General features: G+C 44.9%; 2 protein-coding genes across 3 annotated transcripts in view; both read left to right on the forward strand.

The window, feature by feature from the left end:
* Window positions 1–57: 57 nt before the first annotated feature.
* On the forward strand, window positions 58–14,837 carry xpo1a (exportin 1 a). Of its 2 annotated transcripts, none has more exons than XM_084465522.1 (25): window positions 58–787; window positions 2,118–2,247; window positions 2,561–2,662; window positions 3,600–3,672; window positions 3,836–3,897; window positions 4,013–4,057; window positions 4,351–4,532; window positions 4,985–5,033; window positions 5,160–5,279; window positions 5,731–5,859; window positions 5,972–6,130; window positions 7,134–7,316; window positions 7,601–7,739; window positions 8,128–8,309; window positions 8,744–8,900; window positions 9,372–9,535; window positions 9,717–9,851; window positions 10,021–10,204; window positions 10,453–10,559; window positions 11,029–11,223; window positions 11,674–11,842; window positions 12,116–12,250; window positions 13,114–13,270; window positions 13,564–13,660; window positions 13,901–14,837. In XM_084465522.1, the coding sequence occupies exons 2-25, from the start codon at window positions 2,122–2,124 to the stop codon at window positions 14,045–14,047; spliced, it is 3,198 nt and encodes a 1,065-aa protein (XP_084321648.1). In that variant the 5' UTR covers window positions 58–787; window positions 2,118–2,121; the 3' UTR covers window positions 14,048–14,837. The 2 variants fall into 2 exon arrangements, with proteins under 2 accessions (XP_084321648.1, XP_084321649.1); XM_084465523.1 differs by having other exon boundaries at window positions 58–468.
* A 1,051-nt stretch (window positions 14,838–15,888) lies between these two features.
* Window positions 15,889–24,785, forward strand: part of usp34 (ubiquitin specific peptidase 34) — a gene marked incomplete at its 3' end in the record, with an annotated part of 57,943 nt that continues 49,046 nt past the window's right edge. The window contains 5 exon segments of the mRNA XM_084465392.1: window positions 15,889–16,206; window positions 20,151–20,241; window positions 22,485–23,067; window positions 23,303–23,353; window positions 23,838–23,987. Of these exon segments, the coding sequence (XP_084321518.1) occupies window positions 16,164–16,206; window positions 20,151–20,241; window positions 22,485–23,067; window positions 23,303–23,353; window positions 23,838–23,987 (918 nt within the window). The 5' untranslated portion in view covers window positions 15,889–16,163.

A 24,785-nucleotide genomic window follows, 5' to 3' on the forward strand; every position in this document is an offset into this window, starting at 1 on the left:
AAAATTTTCCGCGGCGCGCGCCATGGGCCGAGACGGAATATCCTGGCCTGAACCGGTTTCAACCGGTCCTGGTCTTGAGCATGAACGGAGAGGAAGACTCACACACTGGCACACACACACATTAAAACACACACACACCACTGCTTGAATACACTTCATACGAGGAGAAGCACAACAAATAAAACAAGTCGAGAGTATATTTTTGGATGTGGTGTATCCGTAAAAGCTACCGCTGTTAGCTTCACTTAAACTGTTAGCCACGGGAAGCGGAGGAATCAATGACTAGTGCGTTAGCGTGCTAAAAGCTAACCGTTAGCGGCTCGGAACGGAGATATCATTGACTTGTGCGTTAGCGTGCTAACTCGCTAACAGCTAACTGTTAGCCACGGAGAACGGAGGAATCAATGACTGGTGCGTTAGCTTGCTAACTTGCTAGCGGCTAACTGAGCGGATTATCAGATTTTGGAGGTGAATTTGGTTTCAGTTTCTTTTGCTATTTAGAATATATTGAGTGCGACCCAGTGGAGAGTATCGGACGTGTGGAGCTCTGAAAACGTTACAAGGTGTACCTGAATGTGAGCTGATGTTTTGTTAGCCCGAGGAGCTAAACAGCTAGCCGATGTGAAGAGTAGTGTGGGTTTGAAGAAACGTGGACCATGAGATAAGCAAAGATCTCACACTCTCCACTGAAAACAGAACTAGTTGGTTGAATATACACTTTACTTGTGTAAGAGAACGGCTCTCTTGGATCAAACAGGCTTCATACTCAACGTGCAAGACACATTGGGTAAGTTTAAAACATGCTATTCAACTGTTCTGGTAGGTTCTGACCTAAATGCATGATTGATGTGGACACAAAACTATACGAGTAACGATATGATGTATGTGCCTCGATTCACACGTTTTGGTAAATTATATTGAGAATGCTTGCATCGGTCGGATGGGCTGCAGAAGAGACTTGATACATACAGCCTGTGTATGAGGGAGGGGTGATCTGGTTTCCCCACGAAGGGCCGCTGTTTCCTCTATCAGCACCTCGCCAGTCCGCTCACCATGTGGTTTCACAGTTATAGTGCGCCAACCCTGTACTTACCAGCTAGGCTGCGACCACACGCATTTTTCTGGGCCTGTTCCACAGTATTATGTGTGTCCAGGATAATCCCCACGGTCTAGTCGCAACATTTACTAACCTTTTTGGAACTGTCCTAACGGTTTGGCTTCCCCCTGGCTAAACATGGAAGCACAGGACAAACTGTCAACATCTTGTTAAAGGCGGTGAAATATCCAGGGCGTATTGCAGTAAAGCATCGTTGTCGGGAGGATTAACCAGATTGGCCGTCTTTCAAATGACATTTTGTAAACAACGTTTTAATGTTGAAATCCTACGTGTGGAAAAGCCATCAGAATTGCGAAATATTTCCCCAAATACACACGCTATTAAGGCCTATACGTGCTCTTTTTTTTACAGTTGTACAAGGAATTGACCAACCTGTTTACTAAACACGTTTCTATTGTATTTTTTGTATTCGAACACATTTCCCTTTGACCCAAATATATTGATTTGAACCGGTTTCGACTGTACTAGATTAACTCATTGAATTGTCGTAGTAAACATTATTCCTGCATACTTCAAATAAATGACTGCATGTTGTAGCATGACAGCATTGGCTCAAATTAGGTCACATATCTTTATATTTTAGGTTTCCATTCACTTTGTAATGTCATTGCCATCTGCTGTCTTTACAAAGGCATTCTTTGAACACACTGGCATTTACCAAACATGTCACACTAAATTCCTTCTTTTCAAATGGTTCTCTGGCCCAAGCAGGTGACCAGGCACCTGTGTGTTAAAGTGTACAGGATGGCCTCTCCCTCAGGTCATACTAGAGTATTCTGCAGTGTTTTTAAACGCAGCTATACCACAGGTAAACAGTGGTTTTACCACGCTACAAGCCAGGCCAGCAATTTCAAATGTATCTGTTTCAGGCGACAAAAACACTGTTTTAGTGTAGATGGATGGCCAAAACAGTAAAAAAAACAATGTTTAGTAAAAAGGTTACACAGTGTGGGTTTAAACGTGATGTGCCCCCTCTCTCCTTCCGCTGTACCCCCTGCAGCTCCATGCCAGCAGAAATGACCATGTTGGCGGATCATGCAGCCAGACAGCTGCTGGACTTCTCTCAGAAGCTGGACATCAACCTGCTGGACAATGTGGTCAACTCCATGTACTACGACATCGGATCCCAGGTTAGGAGCACTTCCATAAGGTCTCCCTACATGATCACCACACACAAAGTTCAGGAAGCAAGCTATTGTAGGCATCCTAGAGCTCCCTAACCCCAACCTGCTCCTTTATGACATGTATCTGGATACATTGCTAGTTACTTGGGATAAAAGTATCTACTGAAGAACTCATCAGTAGGACCAACATTCCCCTGGCAATAACTTTCCTTAACATGATCCTGTCTCTTGGTTGGTTTAGTTCTAAAAGTGTACAGATACTCATACAGGCGTGACTGCCGTCTGTGTTTTGTAAAAGTTATATGTATTTGTTTTTCAGCAACGGATGGCTCAGGAGGTGTTGACGAACCTTAAGGATCATCCGGACGCTTGGACCAGGGTGGACACCATCTTGGAGTTCTCCCAGAACATGAAGACCAAGGTACACACCTTACTGATCTCAGTAAACGACCATGTGCCACAATCTTTCATTATGAAATATATTTTATCTTGAATAGCTAAATATAAACCTATATCTTTTAACATTGGTTTAAAATTGACAGTGCTTGTCCTGACGGCAATTTCATTAGACTTTGCACAATGTTAAAAAATGACGTTGAATATTCTGTTTCTCGCAATGAGATCAAATCAATTATTCGTAATTGTTATTCGATAGCCTTATTTTTATACTGGTCAGGTAGTGTTCAAATTGGTTTAAATAAACAATTTGATATTTTTCCATTTTTGCTGAGCAAGAGTTTTGTGCAAAGGATCCTTTCAAATATTAATCAAACGTAAATTGTCACATTCAAATGTAATTTTTTTGGCACAGTATTTTGTATAGTCGTTGACAGCGTCCACGCAGCTACCTTGCGTGATATTGTAGTTCTGCTTTTTTGCCTTCCTAAAAGTTACACTGTAGAAATGAAAAGCAAAAACAATCGGATGGTTAAAACATGATTCTGCAGCAAGTATACTCAGCTGGCTCTGATTTAGGCAGGGAAAGATGGGCACTATGAAATGATCAGATTACTTCCCAACGGCTTTAATATGCATTATTAAGAATATTTGGTTGTGTTACGGTCACTCAAACCGTTTTCAATTAAAAATACACTATTAAGGTAAAGCACCAACTAGGTTTTCTCTAGCTATAGAGAAAATCAACTAGCCAAATGTACTACACAAGCAATCCTCTCCCCTTCCTTCTCTGGAACAGGGTGTGCAGGTGTGTATTTTTAGGGATGGAGAGAGTGATTTGATGCAGAAATGTTGTGTTGACAGCAGTTGTGACTGTTATTTGATTTTGTTTGTAGTGACCACTGGTCAATGTGTTTAAATTGTATTTCTCAGTCCCTGACCTTATTTCAATGTTTTTTTAGTACTACGCCCTGCAGATCCTAGAAACGGTAATCAAAACTCGTTGGAAGATTCTCCCTAGAAATCAGTGTGACGGTAAGAATATAACTAAATAAGCTTTTTATCGAATAACTTTGCTTAAGTTTGCCATGGTGCCCTGATGTTTTCTTAATATATGCATTACCAGTAGGCTGCTTTGTGTTGCTAGGCAGAGGTTATAGCTTGGGTTCTCTTATGCACACTTTTCTCAATTTCACAGGAATCAAGAAGTACGTTGTGGGGTTGATAATCAAGACCTCTTCTGATCCTGTTAATGTAGAGGTACACTGGCCATTGCTCTCAACCTTCGTCTTGTATGTGGTTTTATTCTGCATTACATGTAGTCAAACCTACTGAAATTAAAATGTTTCGATATTGCTTGTTTTTGTGTTTTCAGAAGGAGGGTGTGTACATCGCAAAACTCAACATGATCCTTGTTCAGGTAAACACATCCCACAAACTCAAGTTTGATTGATCCCGTAGGAAGCTTTCTAATAATATAATAAAGTCAATACTTCATTGAACTTAGACAGAACATTGGCGATATGCCACAGCCCACATATCAAATAGTTGTAATAACATGGTAAATGATGAGCATTTATAAGTACTGTAATGATGGCTAAGAAACTGTCAATTGTGTTGATCAAAGTGTTGCTGGACTGTAGCTGAAGTATTGGGGATCAAGGTCCATTAGGCGGTGATGCTCAGCCATACCCCTCTACCCCCCCCCCCCAGATCCTGAAGCAGGAATGGCCCAAGCACTGGCCCAACTTCATCAGTGACATTGTGGGTGCGAGCCGCACCAGCGAGAGCCTTTGTCAGAACAACATGACCATCCTCAAGCTGCTCAGCGAGGAGGTGTTTGACTTCTCCAGTGGACAGATGACCCAGGTCAAGGCCAAACACCTTAAGGACAGGTAACCGCCCTAGAAGGCTGATACTGATTCAACACTGGACTAGTGCTACACTGACTCCACGCTCGACTAGTGCTACACTGACTCCACACTAGACTGGTGCTACACTGACTCCACACTGGTCTAGATATCTTGGATGAGATATCTTCACGGTTTTGAGTTTCCTCGATTTTAAGATGCGATGATTGTTTTATTGTACTTATTTGTTAACTGAGTACTTCAAGCCTGGTAAAGTCGAATAGACTGCAAATAACCTGTACAACCTGTCCCTTGCACAATATTCAGAATTATACAACTTTGGATTGGAAGCCATCATAATAAATGTATATATATTTTTAAATTAACATTCCCCATCCCTACACTCAACAATAGATCAGTAACTACTAGACTAACTAGTACTCTAGTCTAACTCCACTATCTCAGTCCTAACCAGGAATCTCTTGTTGTTCTTCCAGCATGTGCAATGAGTTCTCCCAAATATTCCAGCTGTGCCAGTTCGTCATGGTGAGTAGAAGCAGATCGACTGAGCTGGACTGTTCCCAGCGTCTACCCTAACGTGTACCTGTTCTTCTGTTGGGAGCATTCCCAGAATGCACCTCTTGACCCTTTTGTGTGCCTGTTCTGTTTTAGGAGAATTCCCAGAATGCACCTCTGGTCCACGCCACTCTGGAGACGCTGCTGCGCTTCCTGAACTGGATCCCGCTGGGCTACATCTTTGAGACCAAGCTCATCAGTACTCTGGTGTACAAGGTATAGGATCTACATCGTAATGCGTCTCCTGTAAATATTGATTGTGGAAGTGGCTCAACTCACCAACCACACTCTCCAACTAACCAATATGTCAAGTTGTAGTGACCCGTGTTCGATTCTGACCTGCGGTCCTCTGCTACATCCCCTCTATCAACCTCTACCTAACCTCTATCAACCCGCTGTCCTTTTTATCCTCACTCACCTGTCCATCAAAGCACCAGCCCCATAACCATGTAGTTGAGAAAAATATAGAATGTTTGGATCTACAAATAAGATGGAACGGTCTCGCAAAGATGTTCTTGCATTGCCGCTTTGAAGATCATAGACTGTTAAACATTGTGCAGGGATCTCCATGTCCGCCTACATGGGTTGATGTTGCTTCATCACACCGTTTTATTTTGTCAAGAACTCTTCGGTTCACTGCTCACTGGGCTTTTTACCTGTTCACCAGTTCCTGGACGTGCCCATGTTCCGCAACGTGACCCTCAAGTGTCTGACGGAGATTGCGGGCGTCAGCGTAAACCAGTACGAGGAACAGTTTGTTAACCTGTTCACCCTTAACATGTGCCAGCTCAAACAGGTAAACACAAACTCCTGTGGGGACTCTATGGATTGATTGGTGGGTGGCAGAGCTCCATCGGCTGGGAGCCAGTAAGATGTCTCTTAATGGTTTCCATGTGACCCATGTTCAGATGCTGCCCCTCAACACCAACATCCGCCTGGCCTACTCCAATGGGAAGGATGACGAGCAGAACTTTATCCAGAACCTCAGCTTGTTCCTCTGCACCTTCCTCAAGGAGCATGGCCAGCTGGTCGAGAGGAAGCCCAACCTGAGGGAGACGCTCATGGAGGTGAGGTCTTTGGCTGTCGCAGACCTCTAAGAAGCCCATCCAATCGTTTATACAGCCCAAATGTAATGATTCGATGGCCATCAGTCTGTCTACCTACTAGGGCTTTTTTTTTGAATATCAGTCGGTTTAGGTAGTTGCAGGACAGGAATGCACTGCAGGACAGACAGGAGGAACAGAACAAGTACAAAATATATATTTTTCATTTTATTTATTAATATATATATATATATATATTTTATTAAACCTGTGTTAGTAAAATGGAGAGTTCATAACCCATCTCGACTGCAGAGCGAATATCTTTCCACCCCTGGATCCTCAGTGGGTTCTGAATGCATCTTATTCTCTGCAGGGAATATAGTAAACAAAGATTAACACTGACAGTCATTGACAGGGAATGATGCTGAACCAGTTCAGTCAGTTTTATCCTTTCTTTTTTTTACACTTGTATGATAGCACCGTAAATTATGCTTCAGGGTAAAGCTTATTTGTTGTCACATTACACTGCAGGTCCCTAGGTTTGATTATTATTTCCAGTTTCATGTTAATGAAAAGATAATCATTGTTGTTTCACAGCAGAGCTGTGTCCGTTCAACCGAGAACATACTGTCTCTCTGAGTGAGATCAAATTAATGATTTGTATATTATTCTATAACCCAATGTTTATAGCCACGCTGCCTACCCACCAGGCACACTGCGCGCACTCTACACGGGCAGTCATTGCGCGTGGCCGTAGTCTTCCACAAGGCCAGTCAGACCTGTTGCTAAAGCTAGTCATGTTTTGGGGTAGAAGTTTGGAGGGAGGCCTGGAGGGAGGCCTGAAGGGCTTGGTGGGTTATTTCCGTTGGAAACTTTCAAAATCTAGCTGACTCTGGCGTGTTTCTCCAAATTCCCAACCAAAGTAATGTAAGAAGTTTGGTATCTTGGTCGGAGACCTAGAAATGGGATCCCAGGCCAAAAGAGTATGAACCAGTTTGATAATGGATGTGGGTACTGTGTCTCCCAGGCCCTGCACTACATGCTGCTGGTGTCAGAGGTGGAGGAGACGGAGATCTTCAAGATCTGTCTGGAGTACTGGAACCACCTGGCAGCCGAGCTGTACCGTGAGAGCCCCTTCTCCACCTCCACCTCCCCCCTGCTGTCTGACGTCCCGCCGCGGCGACACCTCTACCTGCCCGTCCTGTCCAAGGTGAGACCAGGGGGTGTGGCCCAACAGGGTTGGGGATTCGATTCCTCACCAGGGCCTTCCAATGCTGAGAATCTATGTATACACATTATCGCCATATATTGCTTTGGTAATTTGCCCTAAGAGTAAGAACACAAATGAGAATAACACATACTCTCACTTTACTTTATAAAGAAAGGTAATACAAACCATGTCTTATATATTATGTATACATGCCTCCACAATACCTAGATTAAAGAGTGATCTGTGAGTGTATTCTAACTTATACACTGATATCAAATGTGCAGGTTCGGCTGCTGATGGTGAGCCGCATGGCCAAGCCTGAGGAGGTGCTGGTGGTGGAGAACGACCAGGGGGAGGTTGTGCGAGAGTTCATGAAGGACACAGACTCCATCAACCTCTACAAGAACATGAGGGAGACGCTGGGTGAGCCAACGACAAATTCACTTCCTTACTCTACGCGTTGTAGTGTCGATTACAACGTGTAGGATCTGGTTCTCATCAGGACACACACGAGACATGTTGCCGTTGAAACATCAGGACTAACTGTCTTCACTCTTAGGTTGCTACTGGTTACCAATGATAAGTTATTGAATACGGAATGGACGAATGTTGGCAAATAAATAGTAGTTTTATTTGTAAGCCCTTCACCTCGGCTCCAGTCTCAAAGGGTTAAAGGACCCCAAACCTAGAAGGAACACAGAAGAGGGACCCCTCCTTCCAGAGTTGGGGGGTGCACTGGGGTCCCGATGGGCAGAGATGTAGAGGTGATGTATCTGTCTCTCATGATGTCTACCTGTCTCGTCCACCACAGTGTACCTCACTCACCTGGACTACGCAGACACGGAGCGCATCATGACGGAAAAGCTCCACAACCAGGTGAACGGCACTGAGTGGTCCTGGAGGAACCTGAACACGCTCTGCTGGGCCATCGGCTCCATCAGCGGGGCCATGCACGAGGAGGACGAGAAGAGGTTCCTGGTCACCGTCATCAAGGTGAGGACCTCTTGGTTCTACTACTCGCCCCTATCCCGAGGTTTTCGGTTTGGGGGAGATTTGCAGTCCTGCCGTCGCTGCAAAGATACGTGTACAGTATAGCGAGTGGGGAAGGCACATGCAGTTATGTAGGAGTTTTGTCTTGGACTCGACAAAAGAATAAGATGAACGTGCGGTCTGTATTTTCTGATTTCTTTTGAAGTACATTTTGACTTTTCTACAGTATTGTGTGTCACTTCAAGTGTAAATGAAGGCATCTGTACGAGTTGTACTACCGAATGCAGTTTTTAATGCTCACCTCAAAAATAATAATAGAATGATATTCGGTGGTCAGCATTTATCATTCACTGCCCATGACGACATGTGTGCATGGTTTGTATTTGTTGAACTGGTGATCAATAAGCAAATTATATTAACCGTGTCCCATTCTGCAGGACCTGCTGGGGTTGTGTGAGCAGAAACGGGGGAAGGACAACAAGGCCATCATAGCCTCCAACATCATGTACATTGTGGGCCAGTACCCCCGCTTCCTCCGGGCCCACTGGAAGTTCCTCAAGACTGTTGTCAACAAGCTCTTTGAGTTCATGCACGGTGAGCCCAATGACCCGGGGCGGGGGGCACAATGGTCTAGGCAGATCTATGGGGTTCTGTCGTACCCCACTGTCCACCACCCAATTGCACTGCAAGTGGCTTTGGATGATGAAAGGGAGTAGATGACTACGTGCTGTGACCACACTCGCCATTAATGTGAAAAGTTGTTATTCCAAGAGCTATGCTCTTTGCTTTGTGTGCATCAAGGGAAACTTTTAGCTTGTGCAGAGTTGATCTCTAAAGACACTATTTGAGTAGACTTTGTGAAAATGGCCAGGTAACCAGATCCCAAGTTTTGATCCCCTGACTTAGCAGACTTAGCTTCTGGGAATGTACAAAAACAATGATGAACAGTGAATCACTTGTATATAATATGGTAATTGTTCCTACTGTTAGGGAGGTTGTCTACAATTGCATGGCCTTTGGGCCCAAAATACTTAAGTGAGTGTTTTTGGTTTTTCCGGTCCCCAGAGACCCACGATGGCGTGCAGGACATGGCGTGCGACACCTTCATCAAGATCGCACAGAAGTGCCGGCGCCACTTTGTGCAGGTGCAGGTGGGCGAGGTGATGCCCTTCATAGATGAGATCCTGAGCAACATCAACACCATCATCTGTGACCTGCAGCCCCAGCAGGTAACACACAAGCACACTTTTTATATCTTTCACATCTGTCAGGAAGTAACACGTGTATCTGTCACATCTGTAGGCAGGACACCTGTAACACACCTCTTGCATCTCTAGTCAGGGAATAAGAACGACCAGTGACAAAAACAAACAGTGACGTCTGTAACTCCTGTTTCCTCCCTGCACTCAGGTCCATACGTTCTACGAGGCGGTTGGCTATATGATCGGAGCACAGACGGACCAGGCAGTGCAGGAGCACCTGATAGAGAAGTACATGATGCTGCCCAACCAGGTGTGGGACAGTATCATCCAGCAGGCCACCAAGGTAAGCCTCTCTATCTGACATGAAGGAACGGATGGAGAACCACGCAACCATATTGTGACAGTCAACTTACAGAAGAATATTTAAATCACAAATTGGACTTCAGGTTTCCTATTGATGGTCAACATTCTAACCCTGTACGTGATTGGTTGGGTTTTTGCTCTCTGTATAGAACGTGGACATCCTGAAGGATGCGGAAACGGTCAGACAGCTGGGCAGCATCCTGAAGACCAACGTGAGGGCCTGCAAGGCGGTGGGACACCCCTTCGTAGTGCAGCTGGGCCGCATCTACCTGGACATGCTCAACGTCTACAAGTGTCTGAGTGAAAACATCTCCTCCGCCATCCAGAGCAACGGTCAGTTCTGCCGCCTGTCTGCGTCTGCTCTTCTAAGTAGGACTGTCTCTCTGCTCTTATTAGGACTGTCTCTCTGCTCTTATTAGTTGGAATGTCTGTCTCTTCTCTTGTTAGTAGGACTGTCTCTCTCTGCTCTTGTTGGTAGGACTTTATCTGTCTCTCCTTGTTAGTAGGACTGTCTCCCGGTCTATCCTCTGTCAACTATAAGCAGGAGAATTGAGCGTTTTGTGGTGTGTGTTGTCCTATAGGGGAGATGGTGACCAAGCAGCCCCTGATCAGGAGCATGCGGACGGTGAAGAGGGAGACCCTGAAGCTCATCTCGGGCTGGGTCAGCCGCTCCAACGACCCCCAGATGGTGAGGACCAGGACACTCCTTGTTCAATTCAGTCCCTGGTGTAGTGGAGTCATTGTCCACTTTGACAGTTGATTGTCTTTTACGCACATTCATAAATGTCAATGGTAAACAACCCATAACTACACATTCGGTGGCTGAGAAAGGAGTGGCCCCTTTATACAGTAACTACTGCAAGAGGCCTTGGCCAGAGGGAAAACGTCTGCAACACTGCTTATGCTCCCTGTGTGGTTATTTCGCAAACACAAATAATGATTGAATTATTTATAGCATTAATAAAGTACTTGTCTTGGAACCCAAAGAGTGTGTGTGTGAGAGACCAGCTAGCCATAATAATACTTTTACTGAACAATATTCATTGAATCATTTTCATATTTTTTTTTCTTCTACCTACCGATTGATTATCAGTTTCTTTATTTGAATGTACTTAATTCTTTCTTTCTCTCCTGTCCCCTCTCTCTCAATCTCTCAGGTGGGAGATAACTTTGTGCCCCCCCTGCTGGAGGCAGTGCTCATCGACTACCAGCGCAACGTGCCGGCGGCCCGGGACCCCGAGGTTCTGAGCACCATGGCAACCATTGTCAACAAGCTGGGGGCGCACATCACCACGGAGATCCCCAAGATCTTTGACGCCGTCTTTGAGTGCACGCTCAACATGATCAACAAGGTTGGCATGGATACAGCACGCATGCACGTCACACGCCTACACATGACGCAGTTGTAGGGTGCAGGATGGTCCAGTGGTTATGGGTTTGACTCCCAGCAGAAAGCTGCTGGGGTTGATGACTACAGTAAGTCTGTGGTGCACTGCAGCAGCCTAACTAGTCATCCTTGAGCCAGTTGCCCTACTAACCCCCTACTCGCACCTTGATGACTTGTATCTGAATTCACTGCAGATCTTTTGGTAGAAGTCTCCTAAATGACTTAATCAATAGTAGTACATTAAAACTATCAGTGTGTTGGGGAAATGAAATGAAGGAAAATTATTCTTATAATGGCTTGTCTTAAATGTTATAGAAATTCAGGATTTGGGAAATTCATGGCCACGTCTGGTTTATCCCTTCACCAGCAGGCCTGCTGATAGCATCGTTAATAACCTGATCTCTTTTTCCTCCAGGACTTTGAGGAGTACCCAGAGCACCGGACCCACTTCTTCTACCTGCTGCAGGCAGTTAACTCCCAGTGTTTCCCTGCCTTCTTGTCCATCCCTCCGGCCCAATTCAAGCTGGTCCTGGACTCCATCATCTGGGCCTTCAAGCACACCATGAGGAATGTAGCAGACACAGGTATGTGTCTCACCTCTTCCTCTGATCTTTTCTCTTGTCCTCTCCATCTCCTTGCATCTCCCCTCTCTCCTCTACCTTGCATCGTCACATCGTCTCAAAATGAATAAATGAAAACATTGTTTCACTTGAGTGGCGGAAGTGAAACTACATGACAAGAAGTGTGTTTCAAATTGGTAAACCTCCGAATGGTGTTAGGTGGTCTGTGGGAGTGTCCTCCTCACTGTGTTGTTTGTCTGTGGGAGCATCCTCCTGACTGTGCTGTGGTTGTTCCAGGTCTCCAGATCCTCTACACACTGCTTCAGAACGTGGCCCAGGAGGAGGCGGCGGCGCAGAGCTTCTACCAGACGTACTTCTGTGACATCCTGCAGCACATCTTCTCCGTGGTCACGGACACCTCCCACACCGCAGGTACCCTTTACGTCACTCCAGCTCCTTCAGAATCCAACAGAGCTTTAATATACAGCGGGTCGCACATCAGCCTAGTCACAGAGCTCCACGTCCGGCAGTGTCGTGTACTAGTAGGACAATCTGATCTTCTGTGTTTTAATAAAATAAGTGGTAACTGCTGATGCCAACTGCTAAGGTTTTGTGCAGTGCTGTAAGTTATAGCGTGGCTGTGTTGCGGTGCTAGAGCTCTATTTGGAAACGTGGCCCACTTAAGTTTCAATGAAGACACACTGCTTTAGCACTGGCAGGAAAAATAGAAAAAGATCCTATGCAATAACAACATTTTAGTACTTACCCTATTGAAAGTAAGTAATCTGTTCAGGTGAAACATATTTATGTATATAATTGTGTATCTTAATTTGAACCTTTAAATGTGGTAGTTATATTTGAGATGAGTTGTGAAATGCAGGCAATGCTGCATGTTTAATTTCCAAAATATCTACAAATATTTCTTACACATCATTACTCTGGGTTACCATGTAGTGCATCAATATGTAATTATCTTCAGGTGTTCCTCAAAGGTAATTAAGATTGTTTAAAAGAAGTGTATTTCTACATTAGTCAGTCTACACCACGTTGATTTGAAACTTTTGCTGACATTCATTTACTGATTAATGCTGCTGGCTTTTTTGTCTGCCAATTACACGCTTACAGATCCCCGCCTCCAGCAACAGGATTAGTTTATATATATATATATATATATATATGCGAAAGAAAGTCAAACACCCCTTATTTTTGTTTTGAGCTCGCTTGCCATCATGATCATGCATAGCTCTTCTACCTCTACCCCTCTCTGACGAGTCCCCCTCTGCTGCCATCTGCAGGTCTGACCATGCATGCCTCCATCCTGGCCTACATGTTTAACCTTGTGGAGGAGGGGAAGATCAGCGCTCCTCTCAGCCCCGCCAACCCCACCAACCAGGTGTACGTCCAGGAGTACGTAGCCAACCTGCTGAAGACCGCCTTCCCTCACCTACAGGAGTAAGTAGTAGGATTAGACTGTACCCTGTAGTTGAGGACCAGTGACCTGCTTCTCTAGGCCTCAAATATGTGCTGGGGTCAAGGGACATTTTATGGTATAAGTACTTTTAGATGAGTTACTGTACATGTTATCAGGTCATGTAGTTGAGTTACTGTACGTGTTGCGTTATCAGGTCCTGTAGTTGAGTGACTGTACATGTTGCGTTATCAGGTCCTGTAGTTGAGTGACTGTACGTGTTGTGTGTGACTGTATGGAGTTAAGCGACTGTTCTAAGTCTCTGTTCTCTGTGCAGTGCCCAGGTGAAGGTGTTTGTCACAGGCTTGTTTAGCCTGAACCAGGACATCCCTGCCTTCAAGGAGCACCTCAGAGACTTCCTGGTGCAGATCAAGGTGAGGGATGATGTGTGGTGGCTCCTCTTATGGCTAATGTGTGTATGTGTCTGGTGGCTCCTCTTATGGCTAATGTGTGTATGTGTCTGGTGGCTCCTCTTATGGCTAATGTGTGTATGTGTTTGGTGGCTCCTCTTATGGCTGACGTGTGTATGTGTCTGGTGGCTCCTCTTATGGCTGACGTGTGTATGTGTCTGGTGGCTCCTCTTGTGGCTGACCTGTGTGTATTTTGTCCCACAGGAGTTTGCGGGCGAGGACACCACGGACCTGTTCCTGGAGGAGCGGGAGACGTCTCTGCGCCAGGCCCAGGAGGAGAAGCACAAGATCCAGATGTCTGTGCCCGGCATCCTCAACCCCCACGAGCTGCCTGAGGAGATGTGTGACTGAGCGCTCCTTCTCTCCAACACATGAAGGAGGAGGAGAGAGGTGGACGAGACATTGGAGTGGAGGGAGACGCAGGACTCTGCTCTCCTCCATAGATAGTATTTCATTGAGATTTAGTTTGTTTTGTTGTTGGAACAAAGGTGATTGGATACCCGGGTGTGAGCTTGTGTGTGTGATTGAAGACGGGGAGCAGGTGCGCCCCAAGCACTTGGTTGTATATCGACCAAACCCTTGCCAAGATGTACCGGACTGTACCGAGAGACGCCAGAAGCCCTACTGCTACGCGCTCAGGTCCCATTTTATATACGAAGACGACTGCGTGTTTTGGTTTTGGTTTCATTTTTTGTCCCCAATTCAAGCGATTGGTTTTGTTTATACGATTTGTTGACGTACGTGAAGTGGAACGAATAAAGATTATTTTGATCTCTTGTATTCACATCCCACCCGCCCTTTCCCCTTACACAGTGCATAGTTACTTTTTATTTTGTCAATATGTAATATATATATCTGTGGATCCAGTCCTGATGCAGTGACGACAGGCTGCGCTGCCCCCTGGTGGTCCCCTGTGCTCACGCTTGTGGATGTAATGCTGAGCGGTACGGATGGACATCTTACTGCCTTTTTTTTTATGTGTGCGTGTTGGTTATTCTTTTTTTTCTTCCTTTTTTGGGGGTTGAGATGGAGCTGGCAACCTGAACGCTCAGTCTGGACAGAAAGTGCGAAGGAAGGTTTTGTGCATACCATTCTGTTTGTAAAACTATCTTAGTACTATGGGAACATAAAGTTGGCTATTTTTACAAAACTTGTCTGCTTGTGTGCTGCTTTTGAATCAAATTCTTTGAGGTGTCACAGATCATGCTGGCAAAATGTTAGGTATAGAAATATATTTAACATTGGATAATGCTGTAGAACACAAACCTGGCTCAAGACGCAGACCTTTGTTTCAATTATCAGCACAATAATTCCCATTGTCTGCATTTGAATCGCTTGAGGAAAAGGAAATGTATACAGATAGATTTTTGGAAGCTGTGAATTGATTCATAGGTAAGAATCGCTATTTTTTAAGTGATTCTATATTTCACTTTATTTTTTGTGCCTCCCAACCCTGGATCAACCATTCAATTCAGTGTCAAAGTATGTGCTTAACAATAGATGACAATGATGCCTCATATTAATGCGTTCCATTGCAAAATACAAGCCTATTTTTTACATGTTCAGTATACAAGCATAACGTGTGGTGACTTAACTAGAAATACAAACTAAACAATACGATCTGCAAGTAAAAAGTTATAGAACAGAAAGGAATAAAGAGAGACGCTGCCCAGAGACTCGTGTCCAACAAATTAACTATCAATATTTTTTGTTGTGTTGATATTAGAACATTATACTTTCATGTAAAATGCTGATTATGATTACACAAAAGTTTAGGGTATTTTACGATTTAGAATATTTGTAATATTTTATTTAAAAAATAATACATTCTAGCGTGTGTACAATTTTTATTAATTTCTAAATTGTCATTTCATTGTCTATTTAAATGTAACGTGCAACAACAAAATGCAATTCTTTATTTATTTCATAATTGTATTGCATTACTTATATTTCTTTGTTTAAACATGTATTTATTTATTCATTACATATTGTTTTTCATTTATTTTTTATGTCGATCTTGAGCCGAATCAATTTCTCTGAATCATAATCTGAACCAAAATCAGAATCACAATTTAACAGAAAAACAAACCTCATGGACCAACCACCGCGATACTAACGGAAAAAGCCGAACGCTTCGGAGGAGACGGCGGAAAGAGCCGAGCGAAAGTCCCTTTTCCAACATGGTTGCCGTGTCTACCCTCCACTAAACGCTCAGATTGGAGACAACAAACTCGACTCTTTCTTCCAGTGTCGCTCACATTTGGGATGTAAATCAATCCCTGTTTTTAACGTAACTCATACTCTTTGCAGACAGTTCTCCCTGGGTTTTTGGTTCCTGCAACAGAGTTAACCTTAAATAATAATTATTTCCACTGGGCCCCAAAACAACCAGCTGCCAACCAATTGTGACAGTCAACAATTTCCAGAGCCATGGTGTGACCAGGTGATCTGCCCTTCTTCATGAACAATGTGTGAAAACTGCGCCGAGTTGGTGGAGGTGTTAAATGAAAGTAAGTTACATTTTTTTTTGCACCGAAAGGTAATGCTAAGCTAAGTCAAAAAAACGTTAGCATTGCTGCCTTCTATTTAGTGAAGCTTGTTAGCATGTTAGCGGCTGGCTGTCTAGCAACATAATTTTCTACGTATATGTATACCAATCTTAAGTCTACGGTACCACGACTGGGTTATAGACAGTCATTTTCCATGTGGTTATAGTGCTTATCTTTCCTATGTCATTGTACCGGGTTTCAAACAGTAAGCTAAATGTATGGCTGGATGTGTGTTGGGCCTGTCATCTTCAAGATCCACTTCAAGCAAGCTCCTAGGTGGCTTTAAGCTGTTCTTGTAGCATGTTTATATTGCAGACACATAGAAGCCAGATAGGAGCCTATACGTGTCAACCAGATCGTGGCTACTTGTTAGGTTTTGCGTCAGAAGTTGAATCTGCCACCACAGTCCACGACTCTGTTTGGTGTGTTGGTCAGGACCACTGCCAGCCATTGTGTTGAGGATGCTCGCACATAATATCCCTAAAACCTCAAAGTCTTCCAACAATATCCATGAAAACGTATCGCTGTAGGTGTAGGATCATCCACAGCAGTGTTTCCTCTTTTGTCTTGTGTACCCCTCACATCAATACGGCTCCAGTACCCCTTCATCGACACCAAACCACCAATGTTTTCCATTGCACTTCGCAATTATACTATTTGAATTTAGCATCATTGTTAATATGCCAGTGGCCTCTGAACTAATATTATACTGTTTTCTTTTAGAATAATTCTTTAATATTGTAGTCGGCTCTACTTTGAAATGGAAGACGCTGAGGTTTGCTTTTCTATTTCTGATCAACTTTGTTGATGAGCAATAATTATCATCAAAATCGACTTCTTCGTCGATTTTGCCCCCGAGGGCAACCCTGGTTGAGGGGTCTACTCTACAGCATCCTATTGTTAGTGGTTTTGCAAATGTTTGTTCAAGATGAGGGGACAGCTTAATGACCTTTGCAACCAGGCTTCTATGTTGGTGTTTAGTGTTGGTGCTATTGGATAGATGGTTGTTGATCGATGAACCAAGTTGGCCATTAAACTGCTACTTGTCAATGGGCTTCAACTTGGGTTCAGGGTAAAGCTAGGAGGCTAAATTGGAATGCAGTACCGGATCAATATTGGAGGAGCAGAGCGGTCTGTGGTTCATGCTGATTAACAAGGCTTTGTTTGTTGTCTGTATCTTTTACAAGCTATTGCACATTAGTTCCACATATCACTGTCACTCAAGGTGTATTGCTAAGTAATAAGGTTTTTCTTTGCTTTACTCATAGGGACACACAAAAATAAAAAACATTGAGAGTTACAAATCCCTGATGATAATACTGTATAACAACTGATTGTCTCACAGAATTGCTAGACATTGTCTTTTTGTGTTTGTTTGCCTTTCTATTTGATCATCTGAATTTGTCTGAAGTCTACATTGCTTTCCCTGCTGAACATAGGCCTAGTACATGTGTGTCAAATCTTCAATACGAATCCTTGTGTGTGTTTATTGGGGTGGTTGTGTGTGTGGTTTATTGGGGGGCTGTCAGCTGTGTCTCCCATGTGAGTGCCTGCTAGACTGGCAGGCCCATGTGCTGTACTTTCTCTGCATAACCTCTGACCTTTAAGCATGTTTCTTGTGTGTGAGGATTTAAACGAGGGAGCGAGACCATAGTGGAAACACCAGTTTGATCCCAGTTGACTACACATTTTTGATTTCCACTGAGCTCAAAGTCTAAATTTAATGCAACCTCAGATGTTGTCAGTTTATATGGTGATTAATAATACTTGTTGTCATTGCTGTGATCTGGGAGCTGACCTACTGTGAGGGTAAAGGATAGTGTCTAGTGGTTAGGGGTTTTCTTGACCAGTTGAAAGGTTCTGCGTTTCATTCCCGAGGACGACAGTCCGCCTTATGAGATCCTTGAGCCAGACAGCCAAACACTACCTGCTTATTAATGACAACGTCTTGATTGCTAAAAAGTAAATAGAATTGAAGACGGATTAGTTATTTCAAGTGGGTGTTCATCTACAAACCTCTGCACCTTTCCTACTGTATAAATACTATTCATTTATCAAAGGGAGTTGAACTGTCTGTGGTGGCACTGCAAAGCACTACGGTATCCATGCATCAACTATCCATAATGAAATGACACTACATTTCATATAGTGTGAATAATAGGCCATTGAAATTGGAAAGTTTTCAAGAGTAATGAGAATCAATAATGATGTAATCGCAGAGAATCTATTGCTATTCATATGGTGCAGGCATTTGTAACCATGACAATAGATGCTGGGCATTAAGGAGCAGACTGAATAAAGCAATAAAGGATGCCTACAGGTAGACTGGGGTACCTGTAGTACCTTTCAGCATGGAGTTGAACACCCTCACCACCACCGTGATTCATGATCCCTGCTTCAGGATCAGGACAAGAGTGCTGCATGATATCAGTTTCATCAGAGGCCGTTATCAAAGCTTCTGATGGAACTGTGAAAACTCTGTACGATGTCTGGACCATGTCTGGTAATTGTCCGGAGTCGCCGGGTCCCACATGTAGCACACAGCAGGAGATTCTCCGTGTCTGAGGTGTTCTCACATACTGGAAGTTCGGTTTGGTTTAGTTGGGGGGCACCTGGGGAAAGCGTGCAGGAGGCAGACTATGACACAAAAAGTACGCTGTTGAAAACTCAGTGTTTTGTTCACGGCACATCCAAGACGGCGGACGAGACCATGACATTGTTTTTCCAATTATATAGATAAATGTATTTTAGACTTATCCTAAATGTCATGTTCTTCTGGTGTCATGCTCGTCGTGTAATAGAAATGTCATAAACACTTGCTATGAATTTTTCTTCTTCTTCTAAGCATTTACTGCCTCCTACCGTACCGGAGTATGTAGAACAGGATCTAATCGCTGGGAATTCTCTGGACAATGACCTGCTCTCTTCGTGCATATGCTGAATCAGACATTACCCAGACTTTGTGCTAGGGAGCTGGCAGGGAAATTCTGTCTAAGGTCCGTACCAACGGATTGGGCTATTTATGTTCTCACATCTCCTCGGGGTGATGGCTACGTGAGTTCAGGTTTGCAGTGCATGTGTGAAAAGGGCTAGAGAAATGGATCCTTACTGTCTGTCTGCTTTGCTTCTTATCGTCTCTCTCTGCCCATCCTTTCTGGCTTTGTTTGATGACACAAAAGGTCAGGATTGAAACAGTCTCTCTCTCGCTCTCCCTTGGTCTCTCTTCCTTGGACCTTCTCTATGTCTCTCTCTTTCTGTCCCTCTCTCATTGTAGGTGAAATGGGATTGAGTCCTTTGGGATTTTATTGGCTCTAATAAGGTAAAAAAAAAAACACAGTGGCACACAGTGTGTCAGCCTGTCCTTTGTCTTGGTGGAACCATGGTGGGTTTTCTTTCGTATTGGTTGGACATGTTGTCAGGCATAACCAATGAGCTGCAGAGGAAGTTAAAGTTATTAGATTTGGATGTCAAATTAACTCCTACCTAGCCCTGCTGTCCTGGCTCCACAAAGGTGGATCAAGCTCCCCGTATCAGGACAGCTGATACCCTACCCATCTTACGCTGCAGACTGAAGGCTCATCTGTTCAGACTGCATCGTGGCCCATAAAAACCCAATAACAATCTTTCTCTGTCTTTCCTCTATAATGTAGCACTTAACAACGTTTGCTTATTTGATCGTAATTGTATGTACTCTCATTATTCTCGGGTTGAATCTTCATGGTTGAACGCACTCATTGTATTACTATTATCACTTTGGACAAATTGCAGATAAATAAATGAAATGGAGCGAATATTTCGTTCATGCTTGTGATGGACATTGGCCAGGCATGTACAAAAGAGATTAACAGATGAATGGTCAAGGGGAACAGTAGGCCTCACTACTTGTGCGTGTCCTTCCCCCACAGTATCGGATGCAGACGGCAGCGAGGGAGGCTTCCAGCTGAAGAAGGAACATGCCTTACGAGTCCTGGGGTACATCAGCTCCTGGACCCAGAGGTGAGTGTCCCTGCTTCCCCTTAACCTACTCTGCTCACACCTAGCCCTGCCCTACTGCTCCTTACCCACCCTGCTCACACCTAGCCCTACTGCCCCTTACCCACCCTGCTCACAGCTAGCCCTGCCCTACTGCCCCTTACCTACCCTGTTCACAGCTAGCCCTGCCCTACTGCCCCTTACCTACCCTGCTTAAACCTAGCCCTGCACTACTGCCCTATTACCCTACCCTGCTCACACCTAGCCCTGCCATACTGCCCCTTACCCACCATACTCACACCTAGCCCTGCCCTACTGCCCCTTACCTACCCTGCTTAAACCTAGCCCTGCCCTACTGCCCCTTACCCACCCTGCTCACACCTAGCCCTACTGCCCCTTACCCACCCTGCTCACAGCTAGCCCTGCCCTACTGCCCCTTACCTACCCTGTTCACAGCTAGCCCTGCCCTACTGCCCCTTACCTACCCTGCTTAAACCTAGCCCTGCACTACTGCCCTATTACCCTACCCTGCTCACACCTAGCCCTGCCATACTGCCCCTTACCCACCATACTCACACCTAGCCCTGCCCTACTGCCCCTTACCTACCCTGCTTAAACCTAGCCCTGCCCTACTGCCCCTTACCCACCATACTCACACCTAGCCCTGCCCTACTGTGTCCGGATTACAGTGCATGTGGGAGGGGGCTATTCTTCAGTGACATCCCGTGATCCTTTTTATATTGTGAAGATGATGCATTGTATAAATGAGCATGTAGGAGAACCTCCTTAACTAATCTTATTGTAGATAAACCTGAAAACATTGCACAACAGATGTTACTACGCATGTGACGTGGAGACCCAGGGTGCAGCTACCCTGGTGACATATAGACCAAGGGTGCAGCTACCCTGGTGACTTATAGACCCATGGTGTTGCTACGCCTGTGATGTAGAGACCCAGGGTGTGGCTACGCCTGTGATGTAGAGACCCAGGGTGTAGGTATACCTGTGATGTAGAGACCCATGGTGCAGGTATACCTGTGATGTGGAGAACCAGGGTGTAGCTTAACGGTGACGTAGAGGCCAATGCGACTACTTGTCACAGAAGTGTACTTCAACCTTTTTAAGAAGGGCTGCAACTAACAATTATTGCCATCGTCGGTTAATCTAACAATTAGTCCAAAGTGATGTCTTAAATGTGCCAATTAAAACATAACTATTCCTTTTATAATGATCAGTGAACCAAATATCTCCATTACACTGCAACAATAAGCAGCAAATCTTTAATAGTTGATTTTCCTGCTGATCGACATATATGTATGCTGCCCTTCTTTTTGGAGGAACGGAGATGTCTGTAGCGTGTTTCTCCGTTCTGTGACTCAGACGATGCTAACGAGTCCCATGTTCCAGAGCGTACACGATGTTTTCTCTCTGTCTGAGTTCGGGCTGTTTCTGATCTGCTGCTTCATCCAGCAGAGGAATGTTCCTGGCCCAGGAGCCTTGGGCATTGACCTTCATAGCGATTAACTTCTCATGCTAAACGGCACTCACTCAGTTATTTAGTAAGCAGTGTGGAGGTGGAGGTGGAGGTGGCAACCCTGCTCCTCCTGAGCTTTGTGCTTCTTTTTAATATCGTATATCTTTTTATATTTGTGTAAACGGCGGCCTTGTAGAGTCACACCATCCCTTGATAGTACAGACTGCCCTTGAAGAATGACATTATTGAGTTGTAGGTTTTGAGTTTGGACAGATAGAAGAATGGAAAAGCTGGGTATATCAACTAATGTAGAACTGTACAACTAGCACATCAGAGCACACAATTACTAATACATTAATACAATTAACCTTCTCTTCAATACAGTATACCCCTTTAACTCTTGAAATTAAAATAAAACAAAGAAGCATGCACATTTCATGAAACGCATATAGGACGTTTAATTGTGGCCTGCTTAGGAGAAAGACTCGACTCACTCTGCTGTGTTCGGGTGTGACTGTATAGGGACGAGCCCCATGCTGATGAGTTATTTAGTCCTAGTGGTATCTACTTTAGACCACCATACTGTTTGTCGTTATTTGTAAACCGAGATCCACCGGCCTCACCAGGCTATGGAAAACCTCAAGGGTAGCACAAAACTATTGGAAAATGGCAACAGTGGACAACAGGAAATTGTTAGTATTTGTTTATATGTTCACAAATGCATACACAGACCATGGACATTATAGTTGTTTTGAGCTTTTTATGCTGTCTATCTCTCCCACCTTCTCCCCAGGCAATGTCTGTGCTGCTTCAAGGAGTACAAGCACCTGGAGGTGTTCAACCAGCTGGTGTACGCCCTCATCAACTTGGTGGTCTCCCAGATCAGTGGCCTGAGGGAGCTGCTCTGCTCCCTACATGGACGCACGCACACCGGTGTGGGGGCGGGGTCTCCCGAGTGGGGAGGAGGAGCCTCTGCCAGTGGGGGAGGCAGTGCCGCCCTGCTCCCTCGGCCCTCCTCGCCGGGGGAGGACGAGCCCGTCAACGTGGAGCGGGACTCCGCCGAGGAGGACGCCGGCGACGGCCCCGACCAGAACCAGGGGCCGGGGTCGAGCCAGCAGGCGGGCCAAGCTCAGGCTGTAGCGTCAGACCTGGGGGACCTTGATGGTGGTGGTGGTGGTGGATCGGGGGCTGGTGCTGGTGGGGAGTCTGGACCTGTGGCGGGGGGAAGCGCCAGCGAGGCCTCAGAATGCCCTGACCCCCTGACCTCGTGGAGCACCGAGGAGAAGGAGAAGCTGCTGATGTGCACGGCCAAGATCTTCCAGATCCAGTTCCCCCTGTACACAGCCTACAAGCACAATACGCACCCAACTATTGAGGTACAGCCTACACACCCTCCTATAGAGGTACACGACCTACAAGCACAACACGCACCCTACTATTGAGGTACATGGCCTACATACACAACAGACCCTACTTTAGAGGTACAGCATACACACCCTACTATAGAGGTACACACACACGGCCTACAAACACAACACATGCTATTGTTCAAGTAGCTGTTGGTATAGAGTATCACACATGTTCTTGCCTCTCCTGTGTTTGTCTCTCTAGGACATATCTGCACACGAAAGTAACATCCTGGGCTCCTTCTGCGACATGAATGTAAGCACCTGCTCTTTCAGAGACGATGATCATGTGTTGTTGTTGATCCCTGGGAAAGCCTATGCTGCTGTGACATCTGTGCAGTTTTTCTAGATAAGTGTGAAATGGGAAGCATGGCTGATATCCAAACATAAACGTGTGTGTGTGTGTGTGTGTGTGTGTGTGTGTGTGTGTGTGTGTGTGTGTGTGTGTGTGTGTGTGTGTGTGTGTGTGTGTGTGTGTGTGTGTGTGTGTGTGTGTGTGTGTGTGTGTGTGTGTGTGTGTGTGAGAGAGAGAGAAAGCTTGTACTCATGAGAAATGGTCTTTTAAATCACTGTTAGATTTTTATCATATATAAGTTCACAGCAGTGGTGAGGTCTTTAAGAGATGACAGACCACCAACCCTCACACAGAACACCACCCCCACACAGACCACCACCCCACACAGGCCACCACATCCCCACACTAGGGAGCCCTCCTTCAACCCTCTCCTCTGGTCTTCCAGGATGTGGAGGTGCCGCTCCACCTGCTGCGCTATGTGTGTCTGTTCTGCGGAAAGCACGGCCTGTCCCTGATGAAGGAGTGCTTTGAGCTGGGCGCCCCGGACAGCCTACCCTTCCCCATCGCCCATGCCTTCATCACCATCGTGTCCAACGTGAGTCACCTGTAAACATGCTCCGCATCCCTGGCGGGTTTACTCTTGTGCCTGCCCGGAATAAAGCTGATAACAGTATCATCATGTGTTATTACATTGTACTTGTATTGTATGTACTATTCTATGTACTTTTATTTCATATATATATATTTTTTAATGGTTGTGTAAAATGGACTAGACTTTATACACTTTTCAGACTGGTGGTCACTCAAACTGCTTTAGAATAATTGCCAGAGTTCCCCATTTATATATACAATCCAACACCAACAGTGGTTCAATCCATCAATTTAATGGACTAATCAATTTATTGATTATTCCAGTATGGGCAAATCAAATTGGTGTGTTCTCATAGGCTTACGATTCAGTCACTGCGATGTGTGGGTGTTGGTCAATGACACCTAGCATCTCCGTGTTCTTCTAGTTCCTGCTTAAGCGGTCATACAAACGCTCCTCATCCCTCAGCCCTCATGTTTCAAACTGCTTCATCTTGAAATAAACAGAGAAGGGTGCAATGGTCCATATTTTATGTGGACCATTGCACAAATGCCAAACCCTGGGGCTGTTGCAACCCATCTATTTGCTCTGTGTGAAAACACTGTTGTGTCTGTGTGAAGACACACCGTTGTGTCTGTGCATTTTCAAATTTTGTTTTGTATACATGAATATTTTACACCACACATTTAGCTTGCTTTGACCAGAACTAATTGCATTTCCCACTTTTTTTCACACATTTCTGTTTGAATTGTTTGTCTTCAATTGTCTTTTGTTGATTTTCCATTTAAATGTTTTGAAGTGTGG

Source organism: Micromesistius poutassou, assembly GCF_964030765.1.
Source record: "Micromesistius poutassou genome assembly, chromosome: 3".
NCBI lineage: Eukaryota > Metazoa > Chordata > Actinopteri > Gadiformes > Gadidae > Micromesistius > Micromesistius poutassou.

What these genes read in the sequence shown, in the direction of transcription:
- xpo1a (XM_084465522.1), top strand. Translation starts at nt 2,122, where the DNA reads ATGCCAGCAGAAATGACCATGTTGGCGGATCATGCAGCCAGACAGCTG. An exon ending in CTGATCCTGTTAATGTAGAG is followed by an intron (nt 3,898 to 4,012) that starts GTACACTGGCCA and finishes TTGTGTTTTCAG; the next exon opens with AAGGAGGGTGTGTACATCGC. An exon ending in TGAGGGAGACGCTCATGGAG is followed by an intron (nt 6,131 to 7,133) that starts GTGAGGTCTTTG and finishes TGTGTCTCCCAG; the next exon opens with GCCCTGCACTACATGCTGCT.